The following is a 13,036-nucleotide window of genomic DNA, read 5'->3' on the forward strand; positions in this document are numbered from 1 at the left end:
GTCCCACAACCTCCTTAGATAAGCCATTGCTGATTATATTTCACAAACCCCAGAGGCCTTATGATCCCTTTCATTTTGTGTCTTTGAACAAGTGAACTTTGCATCATCCCTTTGATCAGGGGCTTGGAGATCCACAAATGCTCCATATGGACCATTGTAATAATTAGGAAGCCCACCTGCACACAATGAAAAAGTGGTGAGAGACCACTTGCATTTATATTATATCAGGATTAGGTGCTCTGGTGAGTGTGGTACATACATTTCTGAAGTTTTAGGTTTCCACTTTGTGAGTGTCTACAGATGTTGCATTAAATGTTCTCAATCACTCCCCTGTGGCCATCCACTACTACTCGTTCATGTGGAGCACTACATTATGTGGAAGGGTGGACTAAATTATGCAGCACGAAAAGCCAAAGTATAGCGCATTTTTGATAGTATTACTTCATTACTCTGCAATCTTTAAACATGGTAATACTGTCTAGGCAAATCTTTAACCTCATTTGTGTGTTTGTTTTTGATTTGCCAATGTGACCTAACCATGATCATACCTTGCTGAATCTGCAGTTTTATTAATTTGTATACATAATTTGTGTATAAACCCCCCCTGGTTTTGAACTACCGTGGGCGACTTTCCATTTTTCTCCTGAGACCGTCCGATTGATTTGAGATTTTCTTCCTCCCTGAGATACTGACAATACTCTTTATGAGTTTGACATTTAGAGGGCCTTAATTGCATGAATTGGGATTTATAATATGATTTGTGATTCTGAATTTCTGCCTCTGAGGCTTTATGGAAAATTCATGCATCTCTCTGTGTAGTTTTTCTAATAATTCTATAATAAATCCTTTTAACTCTATTTTTGGTCTAGAGCTGTTATTAATAATTGCAGTTTCTATTTAGACTTTACTCTGCTAAACTTGAAGCTTATCTTAATAAGGAGTGTAGTCTCTTGAGAAAATTCGGAGCTGAACTGCCCAGGTAAAAATCGGGTGCGCAGTTATTGGGGTTCAGACAATTTTTGGTGTTCGGCTCCCATAATCCACACCTAGCTTTTATCATTCGTCACGAACTGCACCACTTCTGATTGATTCCTTATCGAATTGAAACCCAGATGTACTACTCTTTATGCAGTAGAGCGCTGGGTGAGAATAACAGTGGTGTGATGCCACAAGGTTTACAGAGTCACCTGCCAATGATGTCATTGGCGGCACTCTCACAAAAAAAGGCTATTTGGTGTGATGCACAGCCTTACACCATGGCACAAGGATATGCCAACGGTGTTGCACATGTGATTCGTACCGGAGGGACACCCTACAGTACAATTTGCGGAATAGCCGCCGCAGTGAAGGGGTTAAAGCAAGCAAACATCTAACACCTATGTATCCTATGCGAACATCCTTTTGACCGTCATTTGCACCAGAAATTACTAGTGGGTTTGTTCTTTGTGATGCTGTGCTGTGCTGTTTTTGTTGTTGCACAAGGGTCAACTTTCTACTCTAAAACCCGTTAGTGCAGGAGTGTTGATCGCTACTGCTCTTTGAGTTGCTTAGCATTGCATGCATGCCTATGCTATTCCATATTAAATTCTGACCTTAGTATAGTGGTATCACCAACCCCGCACTTTCCTCCTCCTACAGATATTTGGATTGATCAAACCAGCTCTTGGGATTTCACTGTCGTTGGTTTTTACATTTTGCACAGTAAAAAATATATAATCCATACCATAGTTAAGCATATCATTGACAATTACTTTAGCGGAAATCTAGCACCTATATCTTCATGCCAAGTACATTATATGTTTTGTAATTTGATATTTTTAGAAGAACTGTTTTTCCCTAGCGCCCATTTGTTACATCTCCACCGTAAACAAGTTCAACCATTTCTCTTATACATTTTTATTTTATGTACTTATGCAAAGTTTGGTATTAATGTTGTCCTCAGGTAGACATGATAATTAATCAAGCTGGATGTCACAGTAAATTGAATGCTAATCACCACAAAATATGTTCTTCTGCATGCAAATCCGGGCCAAGCTGACCCAGTCTTCCATAAATTAAGTATCATTACATTGGGCAATGGTAACATCTGTTATTTATATCACCTAGGAATAGAAAATGAGGTATGAAGTGAGAGATAAAACTAAGTGGTTATCTTTCCCTCATTAATTCTCTTAGGCCTGGGCCTCCAAGAAACCAAAGGATCTGCCACCTATCCGAGCCAGACATACTTTAGGAGTGTAAGCGCGGGTGGAGGAGGAAGATCTGAGAGAACGGGCCGAGGTGTAACCGGTGACTCTTCTACTTAGGTAGCCAGCTCTTTTCCCATTGAAAGCCTTAAAAAAGACAATAAGAGCTTTAAATTTGATCCTCTCCTTTAGTCTCAGCCAATGCAGTGATTTAAGAAGGGGGGCATAGGAGACCTGGGTTTGGGTTGGAGGATCGCCCCAGCTGCGGTACTTTGTACAACCTGTGAGCGCTGTACAAGGTAAAAGGGAAGGCCCAGATACAAAACGTTTGCGTAGTCCAGTCTTGATGTCACCAAGGCCTGGACCACTATTTTCCTGGACTCTAGAGTCAACAGAGGAAGGAATTTTTTCAACATACGCAGGATGCCGGCTTGCCTTCCTAAATAGCCTACCCTTTCAAGAAGGTGGAAGTGTGTTTCACCTTTCATGTCATTTTGAAATTATAAAAGCCTTTTTTGTTGAATATTTTACCGCTTTTTAATGTTATCAGTAGTGTCTTAAAACCTTTCCTGTATATTTCATTCATTAGGTCTGTAGATAAATGGGTTCCCCCTCATTAAGTCCACCCAGATTATCCGCATCTGATCACAAGTTTTTTTTATTACGTGTGAGTCTTGCTCACTGTACTTCCATTATAACTGAACTGCGAGTGTTTACAGCCAGTATCTACCTTTTACGATAAGGCTGCTGCATCATAGTTAGGGTAAAGGACATTGGGCTGGGTACACGTGAACAAGTGTGCCCACATGTGTATGCATGTGTGCAGGCTGCACGTGTGAGGCTGTCATCAGGCACAGCCCAGTAATTGCGCACAGGTAGCCTGGCACAGAGGGGACTCTGCAATGATAGATTTTGACCTGAGATAGGCCTTACATTATCAGTGGGAATTCATAGATAGGTCAGTGGGGTTTAATGGATTATCTGTGGTGTCACTGTATTATACACATGGGCGATTTCCACCTTGAAGTGCAGTTTTGCTCCACTAAGGCCTACACTGCCCTGTGAGGTGTCAAACTGAAGTGAAACATGCATGCAGAGTTTGAATATGCAGGTCAGAATAACCTGCATGTACATCTTATGGGTTGCCCAGAATCGTCATATGTCTCTGGTTCAGCTCAGACTTTTGTCCCCCAGCTGGGCAAAGTAAATAACTCGCCAGATGAGGGAACAAAGACCTCCCTGAACAAAAAGAGCAATTATCAGTGCTTGACTCAGTTCATTAGAAGGGAGGTGTGAGGATGAAATCTACACCTGGTAACTAGTTACCACTCTGCACCTGGGTTGGGGACAGCCCAGGTCCACTAAACCAAGGAGGAAGGCCAGACAATTGAATTCAACAGAGGAGGCTTTCCCTATTATTGTTTTGGCGGGCATGTCTTTGCAAGGATGTCAGCTAGAGGTGGAGCAGAGGCCCTCAAATGAGTTCTGCACATAAAAAACTTGGTGGCACCATATTGAAATTTCCAAGAATGCTGTGCAGGAGGTTTGGGATGCGGCAGAGGAATGATGTGGCATCCCAGTATTAGACAGGGGTCCCTGGCGTCTAGAAGCTCCCACCAACACTTAAATCCCCTGCAAACAGGAAAGACCCTGGACCCGGAAGGCAATGATGACAACATCATGGACAGCTGGAAGTACAAGCCACCTGATGCTGCTGATGAACTAAGGACTGTCTGCAGCTGACTCCCAGGACTAGATGGGTCTCTCCAGAGTCAGTGACACTTGCCCTTTTACACCCACTGAGGACCAGTTAGGGGAATCTCTAGACGTTTGTGCCCCAGCAGGAAGACAGGAGCAGCAGGGGTGTAATTATTGCATTTGAGCATAGTTACTGATTCAATTGGTATGTTGGTGACTTTTAATATGTGGTTAATGTTCTACTGAAGTAGTGCCCCCTTGACAAAGCCATTAGACCTGCTATATCTGTGATGTTTCAAAGGATATAGGAGGGGGTACTGTGATTTTGGGGGTCATGACCCTCTATGGGGCAACATTGATTTCAGAAAGTCCTCAAACGTATTTCCTCCTGCCTGATGTACATATTTGTAATCTAGTGTTCAGTATTCAGTAGTGTGGGTGCAGTAAATTTACTTTCCCCCTTTTTAAAGTAAAAGCTCTGACTGGACAATGATTTATTGAGTGTTGTTTTTGCGTGCCAGAGAATGGGGACACCTAGCCCACATCAACTACCCTGATTAGTCCCTGGGCTGTTCTGCTTTGTTACCCTGAGAGAGTCAAGTGCTACAGTGGGTCTCTTGGTTCGAGTGAGAAGGGAATTGTGGATCTATTACCTACACAGGTCTCATATCCTGCACAAATAATAACCAATTTTCTACAAAATCCAAACGGTCCTTTAAAAATCAAAATAACAAATAAAACCATTCAATTTGCACACATTTTAATTATTTATATTTTTATCCTAAATCTGTATTGAGTCCAGTCCCCTTCCCTGACATTTGTTCAAATATTACTGTACTATGGCTGTTCTACCACAAATTCTCCATATTATCCATGCTGCTACTGAAGTTGCTAATGTTTTAACCCGCACAGAGATGACGATGCAAGAACACTGATCTAATTTTCATGATCTCCTAAAGCTTGAAAGATAACATTAAGACATAGGGTCAAACATCAAGATGTAAGTTTAAAAGGTGCTACACGATGTGGGGCAGTTTGACGCCCCATCTCCAGTTGCACTGCTTGATTGCGCGAATTCTGCACCTACTTATTTTTTTCAACCATTGAACTCTTTGTATTTCATGTACTCCATTTTAAAAAAACTTTTATTGCTCAGTTCCTGTTCAGTCCACACATCGGAATGTTATGCCATTTCCAAAGTTTCCCATGTTTGCGTTGTGGCCCTCTGGACCTCCTACAAAAACACAAACCCATGCACTATTTTAGGCTGCCGGAGCCCTTCTTCAGAGGTTAACTATAAATGACAATAAAACATTTACCATTATCTTGTTGTTCATTAACCTCTTCGATGCGTCAGATGGACGGTGGGCTTGAGGGTCAGACGGAGGGGGGCCGTCCGTTCTGGGCATGCGTAAAATTCCGCTGCACCGCGGTGGAATTTGCGCCGCGGCAAAGCGGTTATCATTGGTATGCATCTTACATGATCAATCAATCATTATTATTATACTACTTACTTAATCAATCCTAACAGTGCAGTGTTCAATTGGCCCAATCGCCATGTGTTTATTACTGCTCTGTATATAGCTCAACTCATAAACTAATCCAAAAGCAGTTCTACAGATAACATGCCATTAAACTAACAAGCCATTGTCATGTGAAAACAAACCAACTACTTTCTCACCTTTACCCTTCCTTCCCCTCCATGGAATACACAGAGTTAAATGGTTGAAAAAATAAGCAGGTGCACAATTCGCGCAATCAAGCAGTGCGACTGGCGATGGGGCATCAAACCGCACCACATCATGTAGTTGTTCAACGATGTGTGACCTAGGCAAGGCATTTTTCCAGTGACCACGCATTCACGGAGGATGATGGTAAATATGGATAAACTTTGGATTAAAAGGTGTGCATCCCATATCTCAAATTGATTGTTTAAAAGGTACTAAACATTTTTGACGATCAATAACACATAATACCAAAAATGAAGATCAAGATAACTTGACAAATTGATGTACATGTATCAGTATTAGAATTTTTAGCTTACCGTAGGGGCAATGCTGCACCAGCAGAGGGGTATCAGTTGTCTCCTAAAAGTATTTTATTTTTTAAAGCCGATGATGCTGTTCTTGCACCAACCCTGCATTTCAGAACGTCACTTTTTTCTCTCACAGTTTCAGAAGGTGCTCATATTCCTGAACTGTAGATCTGGAATTAAAACAAATGAGACATTTTGAGAAACATTGCCATCTGAAAATTACTCCTAAAGCAGAGTAAAATATGTGATTATATATGGCATAAAGTACTCTCTACCGTAGATTTTAAGGATAATGCAAATCACAATTGAGTTCCATGACCAGAGGCAAACGGATGAGTTCCTTATTTAGGTTAAGGAACTCCAACGTGACTTGCAATATCATTCTCAGATACAGCAGAGGGTACTTTATTCCTTATAATACATGGTCACACAACCAGCTATCGCCCAAACAACTTAAATTGGGGCATAGCTCTTTCATATAAAGCAGAGAGCATGCGTGCAAACATGAAGAATACAAATAGAATCCCTAGCGCAAAATTAAACACACCAAAAATTGGTTAGATATTTATTGCAAAACGTTATTAAAATCAATCAAATGAATCTCCGTTTTTGAAAAAAAAAGGGCGCAGTTGCTCATAATGTGTGGGAACATGCAGAAAGATTCAAACTTTTCTATAATAATCTCGAGAGTACAGAAAATAAATATGTTGGCGCCCTAAATATCCCCTTTCTGTTTGTCACTTTAGACCTAGAAAAACAGAGCAGAAGAAAGAAAAAACAGGTTTCCTTTTTGTTCTTTAAATAGCTGCTTCAATTATGCTCCATGATCTCACCTGCCTTTCCCATTGGCTGCTGGCTCTGGCAGCAGGCACTGTAACATGAGAATTCAACTGTAGTAAGTTATTACAGTTGAGTTCTGATGTCATTTCTTTAAAGTATGTGACTGAGTGCATCACAAGGTGCTCGCATCAAGAAATAATGTACTATTTATTTATAATAATGGATTGCATTTTAGTAATATTGTATCATTTATTTGCCGCACATGCTCTTTGAATTTTGTATTGCTTCCCTTTTTATCATGTGTGTTGTATTGGAACACATTGTCCATCTTCTCCTAATCTTGAGTCTTCTTCTTCTTTAATTTAGGTTGTGTGAACTAAGAAATACAATGGGAACCTGGGTTCCCCTGCTGATCCTGAGCCTGGTTTATTGCTATTCAACTGTAGTTTCTGGTGAGAGGCCAAATCATCCTTCAGCAGACACCCATGCCAAGCGCCCGAAGAGAGAATGGATATGGAACCAGATGCACTTCAATGAAGCTACTATCGTGGACGAGCCATATCTCATCGGGAAGGTAAAGTCTACGAAGGATTGTAGATGCTCTGAAGATGATTTCTACCAGAGGTGTGGGAATGTGTACTGTTGGCTTTTGCCAACTTGGAAAATTGTTTATTTAAACTTTTCCATATTTTCGAAAATTGGCAAATTATCAAATTAGAGTAAGTGACAAATCCTGCAAAGAGTAGGTTATGTGGCTAAAAAATCTGAACTTACTTTTGTACAAAATAATTCACTTGCATAAAGAGGTTTTTGAAATCCAAATCTTTTTTGTAGAAATATTTACCAACAGGCAAAGCTGTGAGAAAGTGCCAAACTTTGCAACTTTTAGAAGTTGCAAAGGTTACCTTCTTTGCAAATGTTGTGCCTACTTTTCACTTTCTGAGTGTTCATTAATATAAGCAGCATTATGACCTATTGTGGGGACTCAAGTATCTAACTAATTAGAGCAAGGATCGGTCAAGAATTTGTTGTCTATCGAGTTTTTCATAGTGCAGTCGGTATTGATGTATCTGTCTCTCCGTGATAGCATTTTATATTAGATATGGTAGTACAATACACAATTATAGTTTCCAATCTTCCTGTATATTTAATGTCTTAATTAATTTATAACTTCATTTATTGTCATATTTATGTAGGAACTAACCCTTGGCCTTCAAAACACTGGCTAGAGTAGGTTATAGAGCTGACAACATTGGGTATTCAACAGCAAACCTAAAAAAACATTGAAAATACAATAGAGTTTATTTTAGATTTGTTTATTCTGATGGTTCTGTGGCTTAATATATTTACTGCAGGCATCTGTTTGCTCTCATGGTCATAGATTCGAATCCTAATGGGTCTATACTGCCTTCTGTTCTTCTGATGCTTCTGAATTGAGTAATATTTGATTGGATGACAATAAATATTGTCTATATTGTGCCAAGAAGCCCTTTGGAGTAAAGCCAGTGTTTAAAAATGACACATGCTTGTTATCTGCCTGAGAAGGAACTGCTGCATACACAAAAGAGACCCACATATTCCAATGAAACAAAAAGCCAAGATCTAGTGGTTATCTTTCCAACCCATTGAAAGACTTTGGGAAAGGCTGCTGCATTGACACTGCTACCCTCCCAGTAGTTGATGATGTACTCAACTTTGTAAACAGTGGAGAGCCTGGTCTCCAGATCCTATTATATTGCTTTGCAGTATTTGTTACTATCATGAGGGTTGATACAGGATGGGATGTTAACCAGCTGTCACCCCGCATCCGTAACCACGCATGCTGTTACAGTTGTGACAACCTATACCATTACCCCACAAGTCGTTACAACGGCTTGCGGAGGGGGGAGAAGGTGTCGGATTTAAAATCCATCACCTTCCCTGCAGTCCGCACAGACTGGAGTTGGAATAGTAAATTTTACTATTCCAACATCCAGCGCCCCCCTCCGCAAGTCATTGTACCAACTTGCGAGGTTATGGAATGCGTTGTTAAAACGCAGTCATTGTAACAACCGCGTTGTAACAACATGCAGGGTAATGGTATGTGAGGGAAAAGCAGCATATTCAGATGGGATTTGAGGACTCAATTTTAAAATGATGGCAGTCATATCTCTAAATCTGTAAAAATGGAAATTGATATGAACACTCAGCACTTGTTGTACCATAGGATTTAAAACTTGCTCCCCTATGTTCAACCTCTAAATGAAGCCATTGGGCGCCTCCCAAATGACTGTGGAACTAAGTACCGGCGCCTCCCAAATGACTGTGGAACTAAGTACCACTAGCCATCTACTGACACTGACCTCTGCCTTAGAATAAAAATGCCTTGCTCCACAAAACGTTTTGATAAAGTGATTTCCTGGATGACAACATAATCTCAGCCTCAACAGCGCGAAGACTGTTTTTTATTACTATCTGCATCCTATGGAACTCCTCTTCAATATGCTGTGTTATTTCCCTGACGACATTTGGAATTTCCCCTATAGTGGCTAAAAAGGAAAAATCATTTGGTTTCATTCTAGACAAGGGACTCCCTCTTGATAACCGCATAAAACTCTGTCAAGGGAGCCCAGTATCAGTTGAAGGAATTAAAGAAAATGAAACTAAGTTTTCTAAAACCAAACCTAAAGTCTGTAATACAGCACTGATCATAAGGGGTTGATTTCAAACATTTTGCACTGGGGTAGTGTTACAAAAGTGAAGCTAACCAGCACAAAATGTTTTTGGTGGAATTTACTTTTTAGAGCAAAACATGTTGTGCGCTGAAAAGTACCCTAAAAGTAGCACCAAGGGGGCGTTACATGAGTAGTACATGGGCGTTCCCATGCAATCACTCATGCCTTTTGACGCAAAACCCTATCTATAAACATTTGTAGACCGGGTTTAGGTCCAAAAGTTAACGCCACTTCAAAGGAGGTGATAACAAGAGAAATGTTTTTATTACTCCTTTCTTTTCTAACTTTGCATGGATTCTGCACTGCACAGCACACCTACAAAGTGTGAAAAGCTTTAAAACTTGCCTAGGCATGGTATTTTGTACTATTTCTCTTCCTGTACAAAGCCTGTGCTAGACTCACGCAACACACACCCTAGCACTATGGCGCCAAGTTGTGTGCGTGGCACTCAACAGCTGAAATCAGCACCGGCGCTGGGGAGAGGAGAGGATAAAACTATCTCTTTGAAGATATGGTGCTCTCCTGCTCCCTCCCTGTAATGCAGCACAGCCTCTTTGGGCTTTACGTTCCGTGTATTTAGTTTTTTAAATCTTGCCCTAAGAATGATAGATTGTGAAAATGTTCTGCTAACTGTTCTCCTAAGTCAACATTAGCCCCACTAAAGGCTAGTGGTCATGTGACCCATGTGTAGTTGTCAGTGCCAGCTGTAAGGAACTTACCATCCCTGCTTTAAGTGATCTTCAATGGCTTAAATCCAAAGTAAAAAGCCAGTTCAAACGTTCATGCATCACGAATTAACTTCAAATGAACTTAAGCTTGCTTTAAAGGGCTGCACTGCTAAGTGCCATTGCTCCCCTTTACTCAGTTACGTAGGTTAGAGTAAAAGCTGGTAGTAGAACTAGAGTGTCAAAATAGCCGCCAGAAGTAAAGGTGTGTGCTAGCACCCTTTCTGTCTTTACACCACTGAACACAGGAGAGTCCTGACACAGGCAAGGTCTTTTCCTCCAAAAATAGGACCACAACACATACAGTTGCTTCAATACGCAGACAATATTGTTAGTATGGAGAGGACTGGCATTAGCTTGCAGAGAACATCGAAGGAGCTTGCGGAGTATAATATAGTCAATAGGTTGGTGGGCAACAACCCACAAAATCATGATTTTTTAATGCAGAAGAATAAAACCTAAACATCTGGGTGACACAATATTTAGTTATACATCAAGTGTGTAACTATCTAGGAGTCTGGTTGCCAGATACTAGCTCACCAAGATATTGTATAGCCCTCCTCTAAAGAACAGAGACATGGTCATCACATTTGCACTTTGCAGAGCATATTCACAATTACATGGTCTCACTGCTGAACTCATTCTCAGGGTAGAGGGTACTTGAAGCTAAGATAACAGTTGTTCGTTCCCTTTGAATTTGCAGAACAAATTGGATCAGTTGCAGTGTATAAAATTTAGGAAAATCTTCAGACAACTGTCGGCTACAGCTAGATTACAGCTACAACTAAATTTCAGTCTTGCAAAACAAAACCTGGCATGTGAAACAAGAGTCACCATGAAGGCCATTCTATGGCACGTTCTACAAATAAAATATGGGGCAAAAGATAATTCATGGGCCACTCTTTCAGTGATGCAATAGAAAATCTGTTTGTTGAAACAGGGTGGTTGGATAACCCCTTAACACAACTCTCTGTAGTCACTGGGAAAACACAATTGTTGCTTAATACACGGTTCAAGTACTTAGCGGAATGATATTAAACAAGTTTATGGATTTACTAATTAACACTTATAACACAATAACTAAACACTCTTACCTTACAGAATAAACTAATAAAATAAATAGAAAGATATTTATTCACATTCATTTACTGTTATAATAACCTATATATGAAATATGAAACAGTTTGGACAAGCACGTTATTAATCCCAGTAACTGTAGATTGCGCCACTAAAAGAATGAGTCACTATCACATGATGTGTTGTGCTGTCAGGACTTAGTTTTCAAATGCAATCTTCTTTGATTACAGTTGACAGCACAATACAATGTTTACTCTGGTTGTCTACTGAGATCATGATCTTTTGCTTCATTAAAGCTCATTGGAGTAATTTACCTTATTAGTTGGTGCCAACCCTTAATGCTACAGAGCAGTATATAGCCTAAGAGACCTCCTTAGCGGGCTCTACTGGACTTTAAATGCCCAAGCCGAATGCAAGGGCCTGTAACAAGGGAGCCAGCTTTTAATTGCGGGTAGAGCCTGCTACAGAGGGCTCTAAGGCTATTAGAACAATCCGCGTCTGGAGAGAAGAATGTTCATATTTGTAAAACAAAGGACTCAGAGAGCCTAAGGGGGTTAAAATTCCTTCGAGCTCCGTGAGTCCTTTGTTAAACATGGGAATGTTGATGCTCCAGGATTCTACTGCACATTTAAAGCCTAGAACACTCCACTGTTTTCAATAGAGTGCTCAACATTCCACTGTTCTACTATAGCCTTACAGCCCTCCGTAGCGGGCTATACCGGCTATTAAAGGCCCGCTCCAGCTTTAAAGGCCTGAACCGAAGGTGAGGGACTTTAACAAGGGAGCAGGACTTTAATAGCCAACTACTAAGGAGTATAAGGCTATCATAACGTTCTGCCACTAGAGGGCAGAATGTTCCAACAAATAAAGCAAAGGCCTCTTGGAGTTCGAGGGGTTTAAATTCCCTCGGGCTCCGAGAGGCCTTTGAAAACAACATTGGAATGTTGTTTTGGGGGCCTTTACCGGCCCGTAAAAGCATGAAGCAATGGAGCTCCTAACATTCCAATGTTTTAATAAATGTTAAAATACTCATGAGACTATTTCAGAAATGGAGCAACCCCTCAATGCAGGCCACTGGCTCGGGAAACCATCATTTTCAAAGATATAAGCATAGTTTATGGTAGTCAGCCTTGTCTGGTTTCCCAGTTCCATGAATGAATAGTTGCTGTGGTCCAGTTTTTTACTTCTCATCCTAGGACTTGGAGTCTTGTTTATCCATTGAAGGCCAGACCTACGAATCCCAGAATGCAGAGAAATGCTGAACTGGAAAAGCTAGTGTAAAATTGATCTGGGATGCCTGGCAGCCACAGGAATGTTTCAACAAAGCAGCGGATGACGTTTCACAGACTTTCAGTATGGCCACCTTACATTATGGTAGAGGTAGTCCATGCATCGTTAATTTATTTAACTTCATTTTGCTGTAAAATACTGAATAATTTTCAAAGATGAAATTTTCTTTCAGTTAAATAGTTAGTATTGTCCTATTTTCACTAAGGTAATCTCTCAACAGTATGACCTTTTTTGTCCATTAAAGTTCTTAAAGAGGAACTTACCCAGTCACTGCTCCTCCGCTGAGGTGGAGGAGCATCACCCTACTGCTTTTCAGCAGTGGAAGGAAAAATAAAATGATAATAACTTCGAGTTATCATAATTTTATTTTTTACTGTTGCTGCAGCTTTGCAGGGCGGGCTGCTCTCCTGGTAGAGCAGGTGAGGAGTGGTTTTCACTACCTAAGTGTGCAAGAATGTTTGGCCGGCCGTCTCTGAACACTTAGCATGTTTCCCTCCAGGCTGCATTACAGCCTGGGTGGAAAACATGCCC

The 13,036-nt window shown here is 40.7% G+C and overlaps 1 protein-coding gene across 1 annotated transcript in view; it reads left to right on the top strand.

Moving 5' to 3' along the window:
- Positions 1-13,036, top strand: part of CDH5 (cadherin 5) — a 294,784-nt gene that overhangs the window by 131,001 nt on the left and 150,747 nt on the right. The window contains exon 2 of the mRNA XM_086947719.1: positions 7,066-7,273. Coding sequence (XP_086803845.1) covers positions 7,088-7,273 — 186 coding nt within the window. The 5' untranslated portion in view covers positions 7,066-7,087. The remainder of the gene's footprint in view (positions 1-7,065; positions 7,274-13,036) is intronic.

This window comes from Lissotriton vulgaris, chromosome 12, assembly GCF_964263255.1.
Source record: "Lissotriton vulgaris chromosome 12, aLisVul1.2, whole genome shotgun sequence".
In the NCBI taxonomy this organism is placed as follows: domain Eukaryota; kingdom Metazoa; phylum Chordata; class Amphibia; order Caudata; family Salamandridae; genus Lissotriton; species Lissotriton vulgaris.